General features: G+C 33.1%; 1 protein-coding gene across 1 annotated transcript; it reads right to left on the reverse strand.

Moving 5' to 3' along the window:
• Positions 1-2,483: 2,483 nt before the first annotated feature.
• LOC21408549 (probable S-adenosylmethionine-dependent methyltransferase At5g38780) lies at positions 2,484-4,110 on the reverse strand. The gene is made up of 3 exons (XM_010098447.2): positions 4,060-4,110; positions 3,076-3,399; positions 2,484-2,552 (listed from the first exon to the last, which is right to left on the reverse strand). Exons 1-3 carry the CDS (start codon positions 4,108-4,110, stop codon positions 2,484-2,486), a joined length of 444 nt encoding a protein of 147 aa, XP_010096749.2.
• Positions 4,111-14,799: the final 10,689 nt, after the last annotated feature.

Here is a 14,799-nt window from a genome sequence, read left to right on the forward strand (position 1 = left end):
AGACTCTGTAACAACATTATTAGTGAAAAATAAATTTTTATCCGAGAATTCATTTCTTACAGTGAAGGCCACATAATTGTTGGTGTGATCATCTGCATCCTCTTGATTTTCATCTGAATCATCACTCCATGATGCCGTGGCAGCCTTATTTTTCTTCTTGAGAGTGTTTGCACACTCCGCTTGAACATGTCCAAATCCTTCACATTCTCGGCATTGTATTCCCTCTTTTCTTTTCTTCTCTTCAAACTGTTGAGAATTAAAATTCTTCTTTTGAGAATTTTTGTTCTTTGAATTCTCTCCAAATCTCCCTTTCTTGTTGAACTTTCTCAGCATTTCATTGAATTTTTTGGTGAGAAAAGTAAGAGACTCACTCAAGTCCTCATCTTCGTCGGTCTCATCTTTGGTGGACATCTCATCATAATCTGCATTAAGAGCAATGCCTTTACTTTTCTTTTTAGCCTTAAAGTTCATCTCAAAGGTTTGAAGATTTCCTATGAGTTCATCAAGTCTCATCTTCTTCACGATTTTTGCTTCTTCGATGGCTGTCACTTTGTAAGCAAAATGTGTCGGAAGTGATCTCAATGTCTTTTTCACCAATTTGGCGTCAGAATATTTTTCTCCAAGAGCGAAGGCTTCGTTGGTAATATCACAAAGCTTTGAGTTGAAATCGGCAATGCACTCATCCTCCTCCATTCGTAAACGTTCAAAGCGAGTTGTGAGCATTTGAAGCTTTGAAGCCTTCACGATATCCATACCTTCATGCGCAGTTTGAAGAATGTCCCAAGCTTCTTTTGCGGTTTCACACGTGGAAATCAATTTAAATTGATTAACATCCACAGCATTGAAAATGGCATTCAATGCTTTTGAATTACTGTTTGCTAGCTTGTCCTCATCGCTGGACCATTTCTCTTCTGGCTTAGGGACGGTATTACCTTCATCATCTTTAGTTGTTGGATGAGTCCATCCGGTTAAGATAGATCGCCATGCCATCTCATCAATAGCTTTAATGAAAGCTTTCATGCGAGCCTTCCAATAGGGGTAATTGACACCTTCCAGAAGTGGTGGTTTGTTCACAAATCCTCATTCTCTCAAGACATCCATTCCTGCAAAATTAACCAGTACACCAGGACCTCACCGAAATACACGTCAGTGACCCGCTCTGATACCAATTGTTAGTACCGGTTTTAGTTTTTTAACAATTTATAAGACAATATGAATAATGCAAAAACATAAAATAAAAGAACACGAGAGAAATGGTTACGCGGTTCAGTAACACCCTACTCCGCGGGGCCACGCCCAGATGACGAACAATCCACTAAGAACTATTTTACAATTCAATCGGACTTAATCTACCTGAGACTCCCTCTCTAAGAAGACGCCTATGAACTTGCAATTTCCCAATGGACTTGAACAGCGAGATCCCCTTGACTTTTTAACATTGGAATCCCTCCAACTAAGTTTTTCTCCCGAAAAACACTCAAATCATCTCTCTCAATACAAGTGCTCACCCCTGTCTCACAACCCAGTAAAAACTCATTAAGAGGCGTACAAAGACTTAAGGAACACTTTCAATAAATAAGTAAGCTGTGAATAGCTTGACACATCTTCAATTAATTCACTGAACCACATATGTTGCAGATCATGTTGCAACAACACTGCAACATAGCTGTTACGGCCAACTTTTTCAAAACCAGACGAATCAATATTCTTTTAATTCTGAAATCTTCCCAAAACTGATATATGAACCTGGACACGTTCTTAGGAGGCAGAGGAAGATCATCCAGCTATGAAATCTCAATCAAGAATCAATCAAATCAATTTTCCATCTTTGAATCAATAGTTGACTTAGAAAAATAGAAACTAAAACAAGTTTCTAGATTTTTTGAAACCTGCCAAAGGAAACTTGCCAGCTGCAAAGAGATTTCCAAACGCAATCATCCCAGCAAAACATTTCCAAAATAATGCTAATCAAATCCGATTACAATCAATACACAAATTGGGAAACAAATCCCAACAGGGACAAACACTTAGGCCTCGTTCACTTCACAAATTCGAGTTTTCAATTCGAGCTGAGATGTGACATTTTTTTAAAACTTTTTACTATAGCAAAAAAAGTTAAATGTGACATTTTCTGAGAATTTTTTACTGTAAAAATCTAAAATTAAAAATTTAAATCGGTAAAATGAACGAAGCCTTAATAGACTAATAATTTGAGTTGCGCTTAAGGAGGACAAATAGAACAATAGACACTTTTGATTCTCAGGGTCTAAGAAAAAGGAAGATTCCGCAACTTTATTGGAGAATCGTTGAAACAACTCATTCATGATTTCAACACCAAAGTGCTTTTCAAGCAATCCTTCAAGAGCAGCTCTCAGGTACAAAACACGCATTTCGAGGTTTGGCATTTGAACATGCTTTTTTGGGTCATTCAGCGTTCTCCATTCTTTCAATGCTAAAATGCTCATTTCTTTCAATTATGCCCTTCAATCGCTAGGTGACGTGTAATACATGGGCAGATTGAAATTGTCCACTTCTTCTTCTCTCACCAATCCCTGCAAGCAATAACATTGATATATACTGGACCAACATTAAATAGATAGATATATTATAGTATACATTTAGCGTACCCATTTACTGACTATTAGGATAGCTTGAAGTAGAAAAAATCTTATATATATATATATATATATATATGAATATAAGTGCATCAGTTATATATAGTATGGATAGAAGAATATTTCTATATTAGGGAACTACTAATTGTGCATCTTTTAAAGGAATAGTGCATATTTTAATATTTAAAAATTAAATCAATTTATTGAAATCAATAAAACTCACAATGGTACACGAAATATGATGATCATTAGATTTGATGAAAATTGAACGGTAAAAAATATATGTAGAGCTAGAGTAGTATTAATATGTGTTTCATTTTTCTTTAGCCATATTATAATATGTATTTGTGAGAGAAAGAGGAAGTAAGGTAATTATTTCATTTCTTTTTTATTCATACAAAGTATTACAAAATTGAAAAAGAAGAAAAGCAAAAAAAAAAAAAGCTGTTTAAATAATTACCATCTTAGTCATGTCCATAAAACAAGATCCCAGAAGGTCTTTCTCTGTGCCATTGGTTGTATCAGAAGGCAGAAGAATATCAGGTACTGCGGGCACAAGAAGTGCCATAAGCCCTCCTGCGACAAGCTCTTCAGCTCTGGCACGAAGAAACGACGTCGTATCGTTCGCATATTGACTTGCATATGCCTCCTTAACGTGATTGCTTGCGTTTGTGTAGTGAAGCCTCCCTTTGTTCCACGCAGGGGAGTTTCTGTCCCTAACTTCGTTAGGCACTTTGGAGAGCCAATGAAGCGAATATGAAGAGTGAATGAAGTGAAGAGAAGACTTGGGGAACAAGAAACCATAGAATGAGCCTGGAACTCCACAAGTGTGTTGAAATCGTTGGAAAAATGGTCGTTGAAGAAGACTTGGAATGTTAGTTTTGGAGTTTGGTCATCATGAGTGTCCGAGTGGTTATTTTCTTGTTGGTATTTTCAGTTGTATGGATTCCAATATGTTATGGACAGGAAGGAAAGTGTTTGGTCCAGTGGAACAGCCTAAATCAGCTATGCAAATTTGGTTTTGAGAAGAAGAAAGTGGTTTGATATTATTGATGTCCAAGTTCTTGATAATTGCTTCCTTGATCATTTCTTTCGAAGCTTCCACAGCTCCCCTCTAATTTTATTTATTTATTTTTTGTTTGTTTGGAAGAAAGAAACAATATCATTATTATTATCACAAAACAAATGCAAGAAGCTTATGTGATTATAATTATCAAACATAACCTTCTAATTAAAAAGGTTACATTAAGGGTAACCAATAGGTAAATTTAAAATTATCATGTCAAATTATTTATTACATCGAGATCAAATGTATAAAAATTTGAAGTGACATTGAAATATTGGTAAATTTTTCCTTTCCTTTCTACATTTATGTGTTCCATAAAATAAAAACATAAATGAATTAAGGAACTATAAGGTACTAATGAGCAATAGATGTACCTACCTGATAGTTGGAGTTTTGAACATAGCTATAAGGCCCTTCTCCCCCATTCATTGAATACGATTCTACTACTTCATAGTTTTTATTCTTTTCCATCTCTCTCTCTCTCTCTCTCTCTCTCTCTCTCTCTCTCTCTCTCTCTCTCTCTCTCTCTCTCTCTCTCTCTCTCTCTCCCTCCCTCTCTCTCTCTCCCTCCCTCCCTCCCTCTATGTTGAATGTATTTTAATCTCTACATCTTATCTTAGCGATACTTATATATAGCACTGGCATACGCTAGACCTAGAACACATGAGTTAATTAATCACTTAATTATAACTTTTGTTATGTACATGACTATATTTGCTTTGAAGCAAACGGAAGCCATATATCAAATTGACAGCTTGATAGTTAATTTTGTGATTGTCGCCTGTTTAATATTTATTTATTTCTCAATAAACATGTTGTATTCATAATTGTCGATTGTTTAATATTTATCTATTTTTCAATAAACATGTTGTATTCATTAATCATCATTTAATACATTAACTTGGTTGGTTAGACCATTTCCAATTTAATACTAAATTTTATGCCAATGTCAAAATTTGACTTTTGGGTAACAAAAATATTTTGTGAGGTGTTATTCTTAATGTGAAATTTGACATATACTTAAACCATCTCCAATGCAAATGTAAATGTAAACAAGTGTAAACACAACACATTTAATGTATTTTTCTATTTTATTTTTTTAAACGAAAACTTGGTCTTTATTTATTCATAGAGATAATGTCCGAAATAACATAGGGACTTAAGAACAAAGGTAGACAACTAGACTCTTTAATTAATTAATTAATTATATTAATTAGTCTAATTAATTAATTAATTAATTTTATTAATTTTAAAAGTTACATCGCTATAAATTTAGGATTGCACTATCAAGTTATAGATATAATTTATTTTTAAGAATTTGAAGTGTCGAAAAACAACATATGACCATGAAATTCCATATTAAGTTGATATATAATGATGCACAACTGTAATTACTCAACTACATTCAATTTAGGAGTAAATTTAGCAAGCGTCCATTCGCACCCCTAGGTTTCAATTTATTAGTCTTGTAATGCAATGCAGTGAAATTCGTGCATTAAAACTAATTCTAGTACATTATATATCACTTGGTTCTTATATGGAAACGTAGTGCATCGGCAAATGGCTCATTAATTTTCATTGCTACTTTTCAAAGATAATAGTAAAGGCAATTTAAAGTTTGTATCAACGAGAAACCTAATTCTCAATGTTGATGGAGGAGAAATTAGAATTTTGCATTTCTTTAAAAAATATTCTCTAATTATCAAGGTCAATAAAACTATAATCTATATCATTGCACATACAAGCATACACAATCCTATATTTTGCCGCATAAAACTAAATTAGACATTGATATTCACTCAAATTGCAAAATAAAAATTTTACTATGCTAAAAAAAACGCAAAACAAAAATTACACAAAATAGTCAAAAATTGATCATTTTCCGTAGAGAATTTTCGTTTACCTCTCCATGTTTATTCTTACATGGAATATGGAGATTGTCACATACCAATGACGGAAAATATACTACTAGATACATGTGTGGAAGTGTCTACGGTAGTTTCGGGTCGGATCTTCAATTCGATTCCTATACAGGATATGCCACGTGTTAGGCTCACGATACTACAGTCACGAACATAACTTTATGCTTTAGGTCACGATCCTCCACAATCATGATCATCACTACATCCTTGATAGTTAGTACAAAGGCAGATCCCGAACAACCACAAAAAATCCACAACTCAAGGACCCATGGAAAATTAGGAGAGAGAGAGAAATGATAGAGTGTTGGCGTATTTTTGTCACGCTCTTCTGTATATACTTTGCTATCTAACTATTTATAGGCACATCTATCACAAAGGAGCAAATATATAATATGGAAAGTATCGCTCTTATTATTTGTAGGAGAGTAAGTTAACTGATTACTTAATCCGTCAAGATATTAGAAATATTGAATAATATTTTCAATAGGACACTCTCCTTTTCCATATCTTGTAAATTTTATTCCAAATAAATTTAAGGCATTAACTTTTAAGCTATGTACGGTTATGTGCGCCTTAAAGTCCAACAGATTATAACATTGATTAGTCAGAATTATAATTTTTTTTTCTTTTTATTCTGGTTTTTTATCCTAAGTTGGTATACGGTTTTATTAATCTTCTTTGTATCATTCTTTTCTTGTTTTTAAATAAATTTGGGCACAAATTCTTGCTGCTGTACAACATTACATTTTAGTACTAAAAAACAAAATAAACCAATAAATATTCATAATCACCAATTAGGGACAACTTTTTCTGCACGGTATAACTTGTTCCATATAAAGAAAGTTAGATATGCAGCAAATTTGTATAGAGGCAATAATGAATGATCCCTCAGAAAATTTCATCTTACCTACATGATCTGACGATCTATATTATCAAGTACATCATTTTTCACGTGATATATCAAGATTAATCACCATCTCTAATGATACAGTACTCTACTATAAAACCATCTCTAATGAGCAAATACCTATATCAATGTTACCTTTAGCACTAAAAAAATAAAAGAACAACATATAAATGCTATTCTATTTTGTATCTATACATAGTGCTATATTCAAATGTTTTTTTTTCTCTTCACCTATTAATAAGACTTGAAACTTGTAAAATAAAATTTTAATTTAAAACAATTTAAAAATGATAATATTATAATAATTAAATGAAAAAAATACTCAATTCTAAATTTGGCATTAAGAATAGTATATGCCAAAATTTAATGCAAAAAATAAAACTGTATTTGATGATTTTTCTATTCAAATGTTAAAATTTAGAGCTTGTTTAGTAGAAGGGTTTAAACTCCAGTTTAAAGTTTTCATACAATATTTTCTCTCACAAGAATTTAAATTTAAAAAGTTATGTTACAATATTATCTTCCACAAAAATTTTAAAAATTTGAATTCTAATTCAAACCTATAAACTCAACAAGCCTTAATATAATTAGCACCTTAATTTGGCAATGTATTAGAGATGCCGATAAAAAATAAGGACGAACTAAACTATACATATACATACCGAGTGAGTCTACAGTCCGACCTTCTCTTTTAGTCGAATCAAAACGTCCTCTTATTTTCAACCGTTGAGATCAAAATGGACGCATGAGATTGAATTGAGAGCAAAACATATTTTTGGCAACCGTGTCAGAATTGCACCGGTTCTTTCTTTTTTTAATTTTAATTTTATTGTTTTTTCTCTTCATTTCATCTTTAAGAAACTCAGGTTTTAAAATGTCATAATTTTTTTATTTCAACTCGGATTGAGATTATTCTTCTTCGTATGCGTTTACAGCGCAAAAATAAACAAATCTAGATCCATATTACATAAGTAATTCTTCTATAAATATTGAGCCAAAACTTTTGAAAATGATTATTATCAACACTTTCTACAAACGTAAATTCAGATTTTATTCTTAGTTAAAATAATTAGTATCCAAATTACATTCAGATCGTAGTTCAAATCACCTCAGTTAAAACTTTTTTGTTCAAATTAAGATTTTGTTTGATTCAAGGATTCGAATTGTGTTATTTGAATTCTACTTGAGACAAATTTTCTTCTTATGCATTAAGAGGAAACAAAGGACCATAAACTAACATACACAAGGCTAGAAGGGTAATATGGAATTTTGGTAGATTATAAAAAGTAATATGGCAAATTATGACCGGAGGTTGGCGACAAATGTCAGAGCCAAGACAGCCAATCATTTTTTTTTTGTTAAAAATAGAAAATAATATGACAGATTATGAAACATAATCTGGCAGATTATAACCTCTTGCAAGTGCTGGTGATTGGCACTGCATCAAGAAACAACATCTCTTTTTTTGGTTGAAATAGAAAAATAATCTCACAGATTATGAAACATAATTTACTAGATTATGGCTAGCGACCGACGACCGATGCCAGAGGCAGCCTATCATTTTTTTGATAAAAAAAATAATATGACAGATTATGAAACATAATCTGCCAGATTATGGCTAGCAATTGGCAATCGAATGACAGATCTATAGACAACCTCTCATTTTTTTTTTTGGTGATAATAGAAAAATAATCTAGTAGGTTATGAAACATAATATGCCAAATTATGTCCAACGACCGGCAACCAAACGACGGAGTCAGAGATATAACCTATTATTTTTTTGATAAAAATAGAAAAATAATCTGGTTGGTTATGAAACGTAATATGACAAATTATGGCTAGCGTTGGCGATCAATTCCTGAATTGAAGACAACATCTCCTTTTGTTAGCTTAGCGTTTAATATTTGATGGAATTTGTGAAAATTAAGGACCAAATTGAAAACATATAAAGTTTAGAGACTAGAACAATACAAACAAACAAAAGTTAATTTCTACAAATAGTCTTAAAATTTAGTTGTTTCTAATTGTGGCCCTTAATTTCCACAGATTCTATCAAATTTTAACGCTTAATTAACAAGACTGAAACTAAAACAAAATAAAACATCATAGACTAACCGTGTGACGTTTGAAAAGTTAGGGACTAAAATGGAATTGGAGGTAAACCCAGGGTCCATTTGTGAAATTGACCCTTTTAATAATAATTTATTTGGTGTCTACATTAAGTTCGGATCACACTTCAAATCACCTTAATTTAAAGTTTTTAGCTCAAATTAAGATCCTATTTGATTCAAGGATTTGAATTCCGTTTGAGACAAATTTTCTTTTTGTGCATTAGGACCGAACAGCCATTAAAAATCTGTGATGGATATCATGATTTTGTAAGATCCCAGTATTATATATTCGGTTGATTTTTGTTTTACCTCTTTTATCTTTATAAATACAAAAGCTTTAAATGTCATCATATTTGTTTTAAATCCAATTGAGACGATTATTCTTCCTATGTGTTCGGAACGAAGAGAAAAATAATCCCCATCCATATAGTTAATGAAGATCTCTCGTGGACATTTATATTTTATAAGACTTATTAGAAAACACTGAAGTGACGAATGAACTGTTTTAGCATCACCACTATACCTATCGAATATAACAATGCTTAGTAAAAATTAATATAGCCAATATAGATTTTATTTTGTTCTATTCGTCACTACAAACATATAGAAAGAAGAAAAAAAACTATGCATATAGGTACATGCTTGCAGGCATGCATATAGATACGCACATCAATCAACGCTACAGTTAACTCTAATATATAAAGCCAGACCAGTGAATGGCTAAATAAACACCTCCTCAGTACTCCATATAATTTTCTTACTGTTACGTACGTTGATCTCCATTGTGGACCTTATCCTTGTCGTCTTGTCTCTAACCCTACCAATTCTCACTCTATCATCATCCACGCCTTCAACCACACCAAAGCAACCTCCCACCGGGCAGTTTCGGATGGCCGGTCGTCGGTGCAACCTTCGCCTTCATAAACAAAAACCACAAAAAGTTCGTGAGCGAAAGAATGAAAAAGCACTTCCCAAAAATCTTCAAAACCAAGGTACTAGCGAGCCGACTGTCGCGCTGCCGGCCAAAAGTTCATCGCCGCCAATGAGGGCTGCCTCTTCACCTCGTGGGGCCCTTGTTCCACGCAACGACTCTTTTGGTCCTCTTACCAAAAAGCCGCCTTAGAGACTATTAAGAGTCTATAAATAAGTGCTTTGTATAAGGCTGTGTGTGTTCAGAGAAAAGTGTGCTAAGAGAAAAATGTGCTAAGAGAAAAGTATAGAGAAAGAGTGCTTCCTTTTGAGAGAAAGAGAGAAAAGTGAGGAGAGAGATAGGCAAATAGTGTAAGGGATTTTGGGTAGAGAGAGAAAGAGAGTTTATTGAGTGTGTAATTCTGAAACTGTTAGTGAAGTTTTTCCCCATCTTCTATGGACGTAGAAAATTTTTCCGAACCACCTAAACTTTATCTTCTCTATTTTTCAGTTATTTTTGTTTCAATTTATTTTTCTGCTGTGTGGCTGTAGGGGTGTATTTTTTCCCAACAACTGGTATCAAAGCTGTGGTGAAGATTTAAAAAAAGGTCAAGATGACATCTGGGATAAAGTTTGAGCAGATTGAGCGGTTTAATGGAAAGGACAATTTCAGCATCTGGCAGAGTACGGACAAAGATGTTCTAATTCAATAGGGATTACTGAAAGCGTTGCCAGGAAAAAAGCCAAAAAATATGAAAGATGAAGATTGTGAGAATTGGAAGCGAAAGTGGTAAGAACTATTTGTTTAAGTTTGTCTCCTGAACTGAAATAAAGTGTTATGAATGAGTGCCTCCTTCTCAAACTGTTAGTGAAGTTTTTTCCCCTCTTCTACGGACATAGGAAATTTTTCTAAACCACCTAAACTTTACTTTTCTATTTTTTAATTATTTTTGTTGCAGTTTATTTTTCTGCTGCGTGGCTGTAGGAGTGTGTTTTTTCCCAACAACTGGTATCAGAGCTGTGGTGAAGATTTAAAAAAAAGTCAAGATGATGTCTGGGATAAAATTTGAGCAGATTGAGCGGTTTAATGGAAAGGGCAATTTTAGCATCTCGCAGAGTACAGACAAAGATGTTCTGATTCAACAGGGATTACTGAAAGCGTTGCAAAGAAAAAAGCCAGAAAATATGAAAGATGAAGATTGTGAGAATTGGAAGCAAAAGCGGTAAGAACTATTTGTTTAAGTTTGGCTCATGAACTGAAATATAGTGCTATGAATGAGACATCTCCTTCTGAGTTATGTAAAAAATTAGAAAAAATTTATATGTCGAAATCCCTAATGAATAGATTATATTTGGAGAAGTAATTGTATGAGTTGAAGTGGATGAGGAAACTGATGTTAGGGATCATATAAATAATTTTAATAAGTGTATAACTCAATTGTTAAGTGTAGAGGTCAAAATTGATGAGAAAGATCAAACGGTAATTTGTTGGCCTCCCTACCCAAATCATATGAGACTTTGGTGCCTACACTTTTAATTGAAAAGACGACGTTAACTGTGAATGAGGTGTCGACTGCTCTGTTAGAGACTGCAAATATGAAAAAGCCTAATGTTACGTCTCATACTGAACAAGTTTTAGTAGCACAGTCATATTCGAATAGGGGTAGGAGCAAGTCACGAGGGAGATGTTATGATAAAAGAAATGATCGTTCCTAATCCTGCCCAAGGAAGGATATTGAATGCTACTATTGTTATAAGAAGGGGCATATTAGGAGAAACTGTGAAGAACTGATATTTGCACCTTGAAGAAAAGAGAAAGCAAGAAACCCAAGAGACTTCATATTCTGCAAATGTTTGTGGCGATGGGTATGATAGTAAAGATGATGTTTAGTCAGTTATTGCTGATGAAAATATTTATGACTCTTAGATCTTAGATTCTGGATGCTCGTTTCATATGTGTCCATATATGGAGTAGTTTGATTCTTATAAGTCTTGTGATGCTGGTACTTCGTTGATGGCTAATGATTCTAGTGCTAAAGCTGTTGGATAGGTAATGTTAAGGTAAAGATGTTTAATGAAGTCGTGAGGACATTGACAAATGTTAGGCATGTTCCTCCACTAAGGAGAAGTTTGATTTATTTGAGAGCTTTGGACACTTTGGGTTGTGAGTACTATGTGAATGGTGATTTTATGTAAGTCAAGAGAGATGATTTAGTAGCCATGAAGGGTGGGTGAAAAAGTGAAAAACTTGTATAAACTGATTAGGATTATAGTTGTAGGTGGAGCTATGAAGGTGGAGACAAGCCACAAAGAATCTTCTTTTATTGTGAAAGAAGTTGCAGGAGTAAAAGAGTGCAACAAGATGATTGCAATTGAAGATGATAAAGACAAGATGGTGAAGACTTGTAGTCGTGAAGATACTTTGAAGAAGAAGAAGACAATTTTTCGTGTCAAGTTTGATGAGAGTTTGAACTTGATACATATTTATTATTGTTGAAATTTGCATTGTCGGTGTGATGATGGGTTTCGAGATTGGATACCCAAATGAATGAGTTGAGAGAATTTGACTCAAGGTAGAGATTGTTGGGTAAATGTCTCAAATTGGTTTTGGAAAAGTTACTATTTCGTATTTTTTGGTAAGTTATTGTTTTCTATTTTTGGGCTAGAGTTATTATAAGTCTATAAATAAGTGTTTTGTGTAAAGCTGTGTGTGCTCAGAGAAAAGTGTGTTAAGAGAAAAGTGTATAGAAAGAGTGCCTTCTTTTGAGAGAAAAAGAGAAAAGTGAGGAGAGAGATAGACAAAAGTGTAAGGGGTTTTGGATAGAGAGAGAAAGAGAAAAAGTTAGTTGAGTGTGTGATTCTAAAATTGTTAGTGAAGTTTTTCTCCCTCCTCAGTAGACGTAGAAAATTTTGCCTAACCACTTAAATCTTTGTTTTCTCTATTTTTCTGTTATTTTTGTTTCAGTTTATTTTTTTGTTGCGTGGGTGTAGGAGTGTGTTTTTTCTCCAACAGATACCATCCTTAAGCCGATCGAAGCTCACATTAACAAGGCCCCAGGCTTCCTCAGAGCCGAAGCTCTCGTCCATTATGTGGAAATAATGGATTCCTTTGTGGCTCAACATTTTGATACTTATTGGAGTGAGAAACAAGAAGTTGAAGTTCATGGTTTGGCTCAAACACTGGCTCTAACTGTGGTGGGGAATTCTTTTGGGGACTTGAAGATCGAGCTTGGATCGAAAAGCTTTCGAAGTTGATGGACAAACATGATGTTTGCTCTTCATATTTTGCCTAATTTGAATTTTCGGGGGAGTGCTTTTTAGAAGGCGATGAAGGCGGCGGAGGCTATAAGGAAGGAGAATGAAGGGGCCCATGGCTGGTGGGGTTAAGATGAAGGATATATTGGCTTTCATGATTGAGAATGCAGACCTTAGTACTGGTAAGTTTATGCCGGAAAATGAAATCGATGTAAGGTCACGGGCGTCGGGTCCGCAGCTTTCAACTCGCCTTGCATGGCTATAACTTTCACTGTCATGCATCTAAGGGAAAAGGCCTGATGTTTATGACAAAGTCCGACGAGGTAAAATTCTTATTTCTTTTATGCTTTTTAGAGCTAGAGTTGATATGTGAATTCAAATGTGCTTTTTAGAGCTAGAGTTGATATGTGAATTCAAATGGGATAAAAGTTGCACCGAGTGGTTGTAACCTAACGGTAACGGACTATTGTGGTGAGTCAGCGGTCAAAGATTGAGTGTTTAATAGTCCTTTTTGCAGGTTTTAATGTAAAAATTTATAGGGCCTATCAGTTTAATAATCGATTTACAATGTTGAGATCACACGACTCTCATAGCATACTACTAAAAAATATATACTAACGAAGGATATGGGCCCGTTTGTTTTCATTTTTGAAAACGTTTTTTATGTTTTTCGAGAAAGAAAAATTAAAACGGGAAATGAAAATGTGTTTGGGAAGAATCTATACCAAAATCAAAAATAAAAACGTTTTTAGATTTTTTCCAAAAACTCATTTTTTCTGAAAACATATGAAATCTGTTTCATTTTTCTCCCCCCCCCCCCCCCAAGAAACAACACACCAAAATGAAATCCTCCGAAACCCATTTATAGATATAATAATGTTTATTTAATATATTATTATTTAATATATTATTACATGTTTCTAAAAATTAAACCACCAAATACAATTTCAGTTTTTTTTAAATTGAAAACAATCTCGGAATAAAACTATCAAACGCATTTTTAAAAATGATTCCAAAATGAAAATGAAAACGTTTTCGTTTTCATTTTCATACAAAAAATAAAAAAATTTTAGAACCAATTCTAAACGCACCCTATATGTCCCTTCCAAACTTTTCTTTACCAGAAAAATGTGATGGTTATACAAAATACTAAAAACATATTATGATGCAAAAAACAAAAACAAAAAATATGTACGTACATGGAAATGTATAATCTTTAGGAACCCGAAAAGAAAATATAATTGAAAAAGAAATATTTTGGGCGATCGATCCCTCACCAAATTCAAATGACAATAGTAATGACCTACTATATATATTGGATACACATATAGCTAACATATAACATTATAACCTTGTAATTCGTCTTTTATTGTATAATTGAAACCAATTCAGTGTAGTATATATACCATAAGTATCGAGTTACAATATCGTGATTGGCATGATCTTGACATGAATTTTACACTAGATTAACAGTCCCAACTCCCACGTACTGATCTACTGATCATTGTTTTTTTTTTTCAATTATATAATTTGAGTTCTTAATTTACTTAAACATTGCTGTCAATGCTGCCTCTAGTTGAAAATAATAACAATAACCATATCTAACAATACATAAGAAAACCAAAACTCTTTTCTAGCAGTCCCTCCACTTAACTGTTTTTTGCTTACTTTTTTTTATCTTTATTTTTTGTGAATTTTCTTTACATTTTATTTTTTTGTTTGTTTTTTTTTTAAAATATGTTGTTCCTCACTGTACTCCTACGACATTAATTTTTTCACGTGTTCTGATTTTATTTTTAGTTGGTTAAAATAACTTTCGTCAAATGTCGCCCTACTTAATTTTTTTCATCAATTGTTATATTTACACATATTTCTTTTTTTTAAAAAATCAAAAATCCTTAAATAATTGTTGTATAAATGAATTTCTCATTATTCGGTAAATAATAAACTCTTTAGGTGTCTCTAACACGGCAATACGTGTAGAATACGTTATAAAACTAGTATAATAAAAAGG

This window comes from Morus notabilis, unplaced genomic scaffold, assembly GCF_000414095.1.
Source record: "Morus notabilis unplaced genomic scaffold, ASM41409v2 Scaffold451, whole genome shotgun sequence".
NCBI lineage: Eukaryota > Viridiplantae > Streptophyta > Magnoliopsida > Rosales > Moraceae > Morus > Morus notabilis.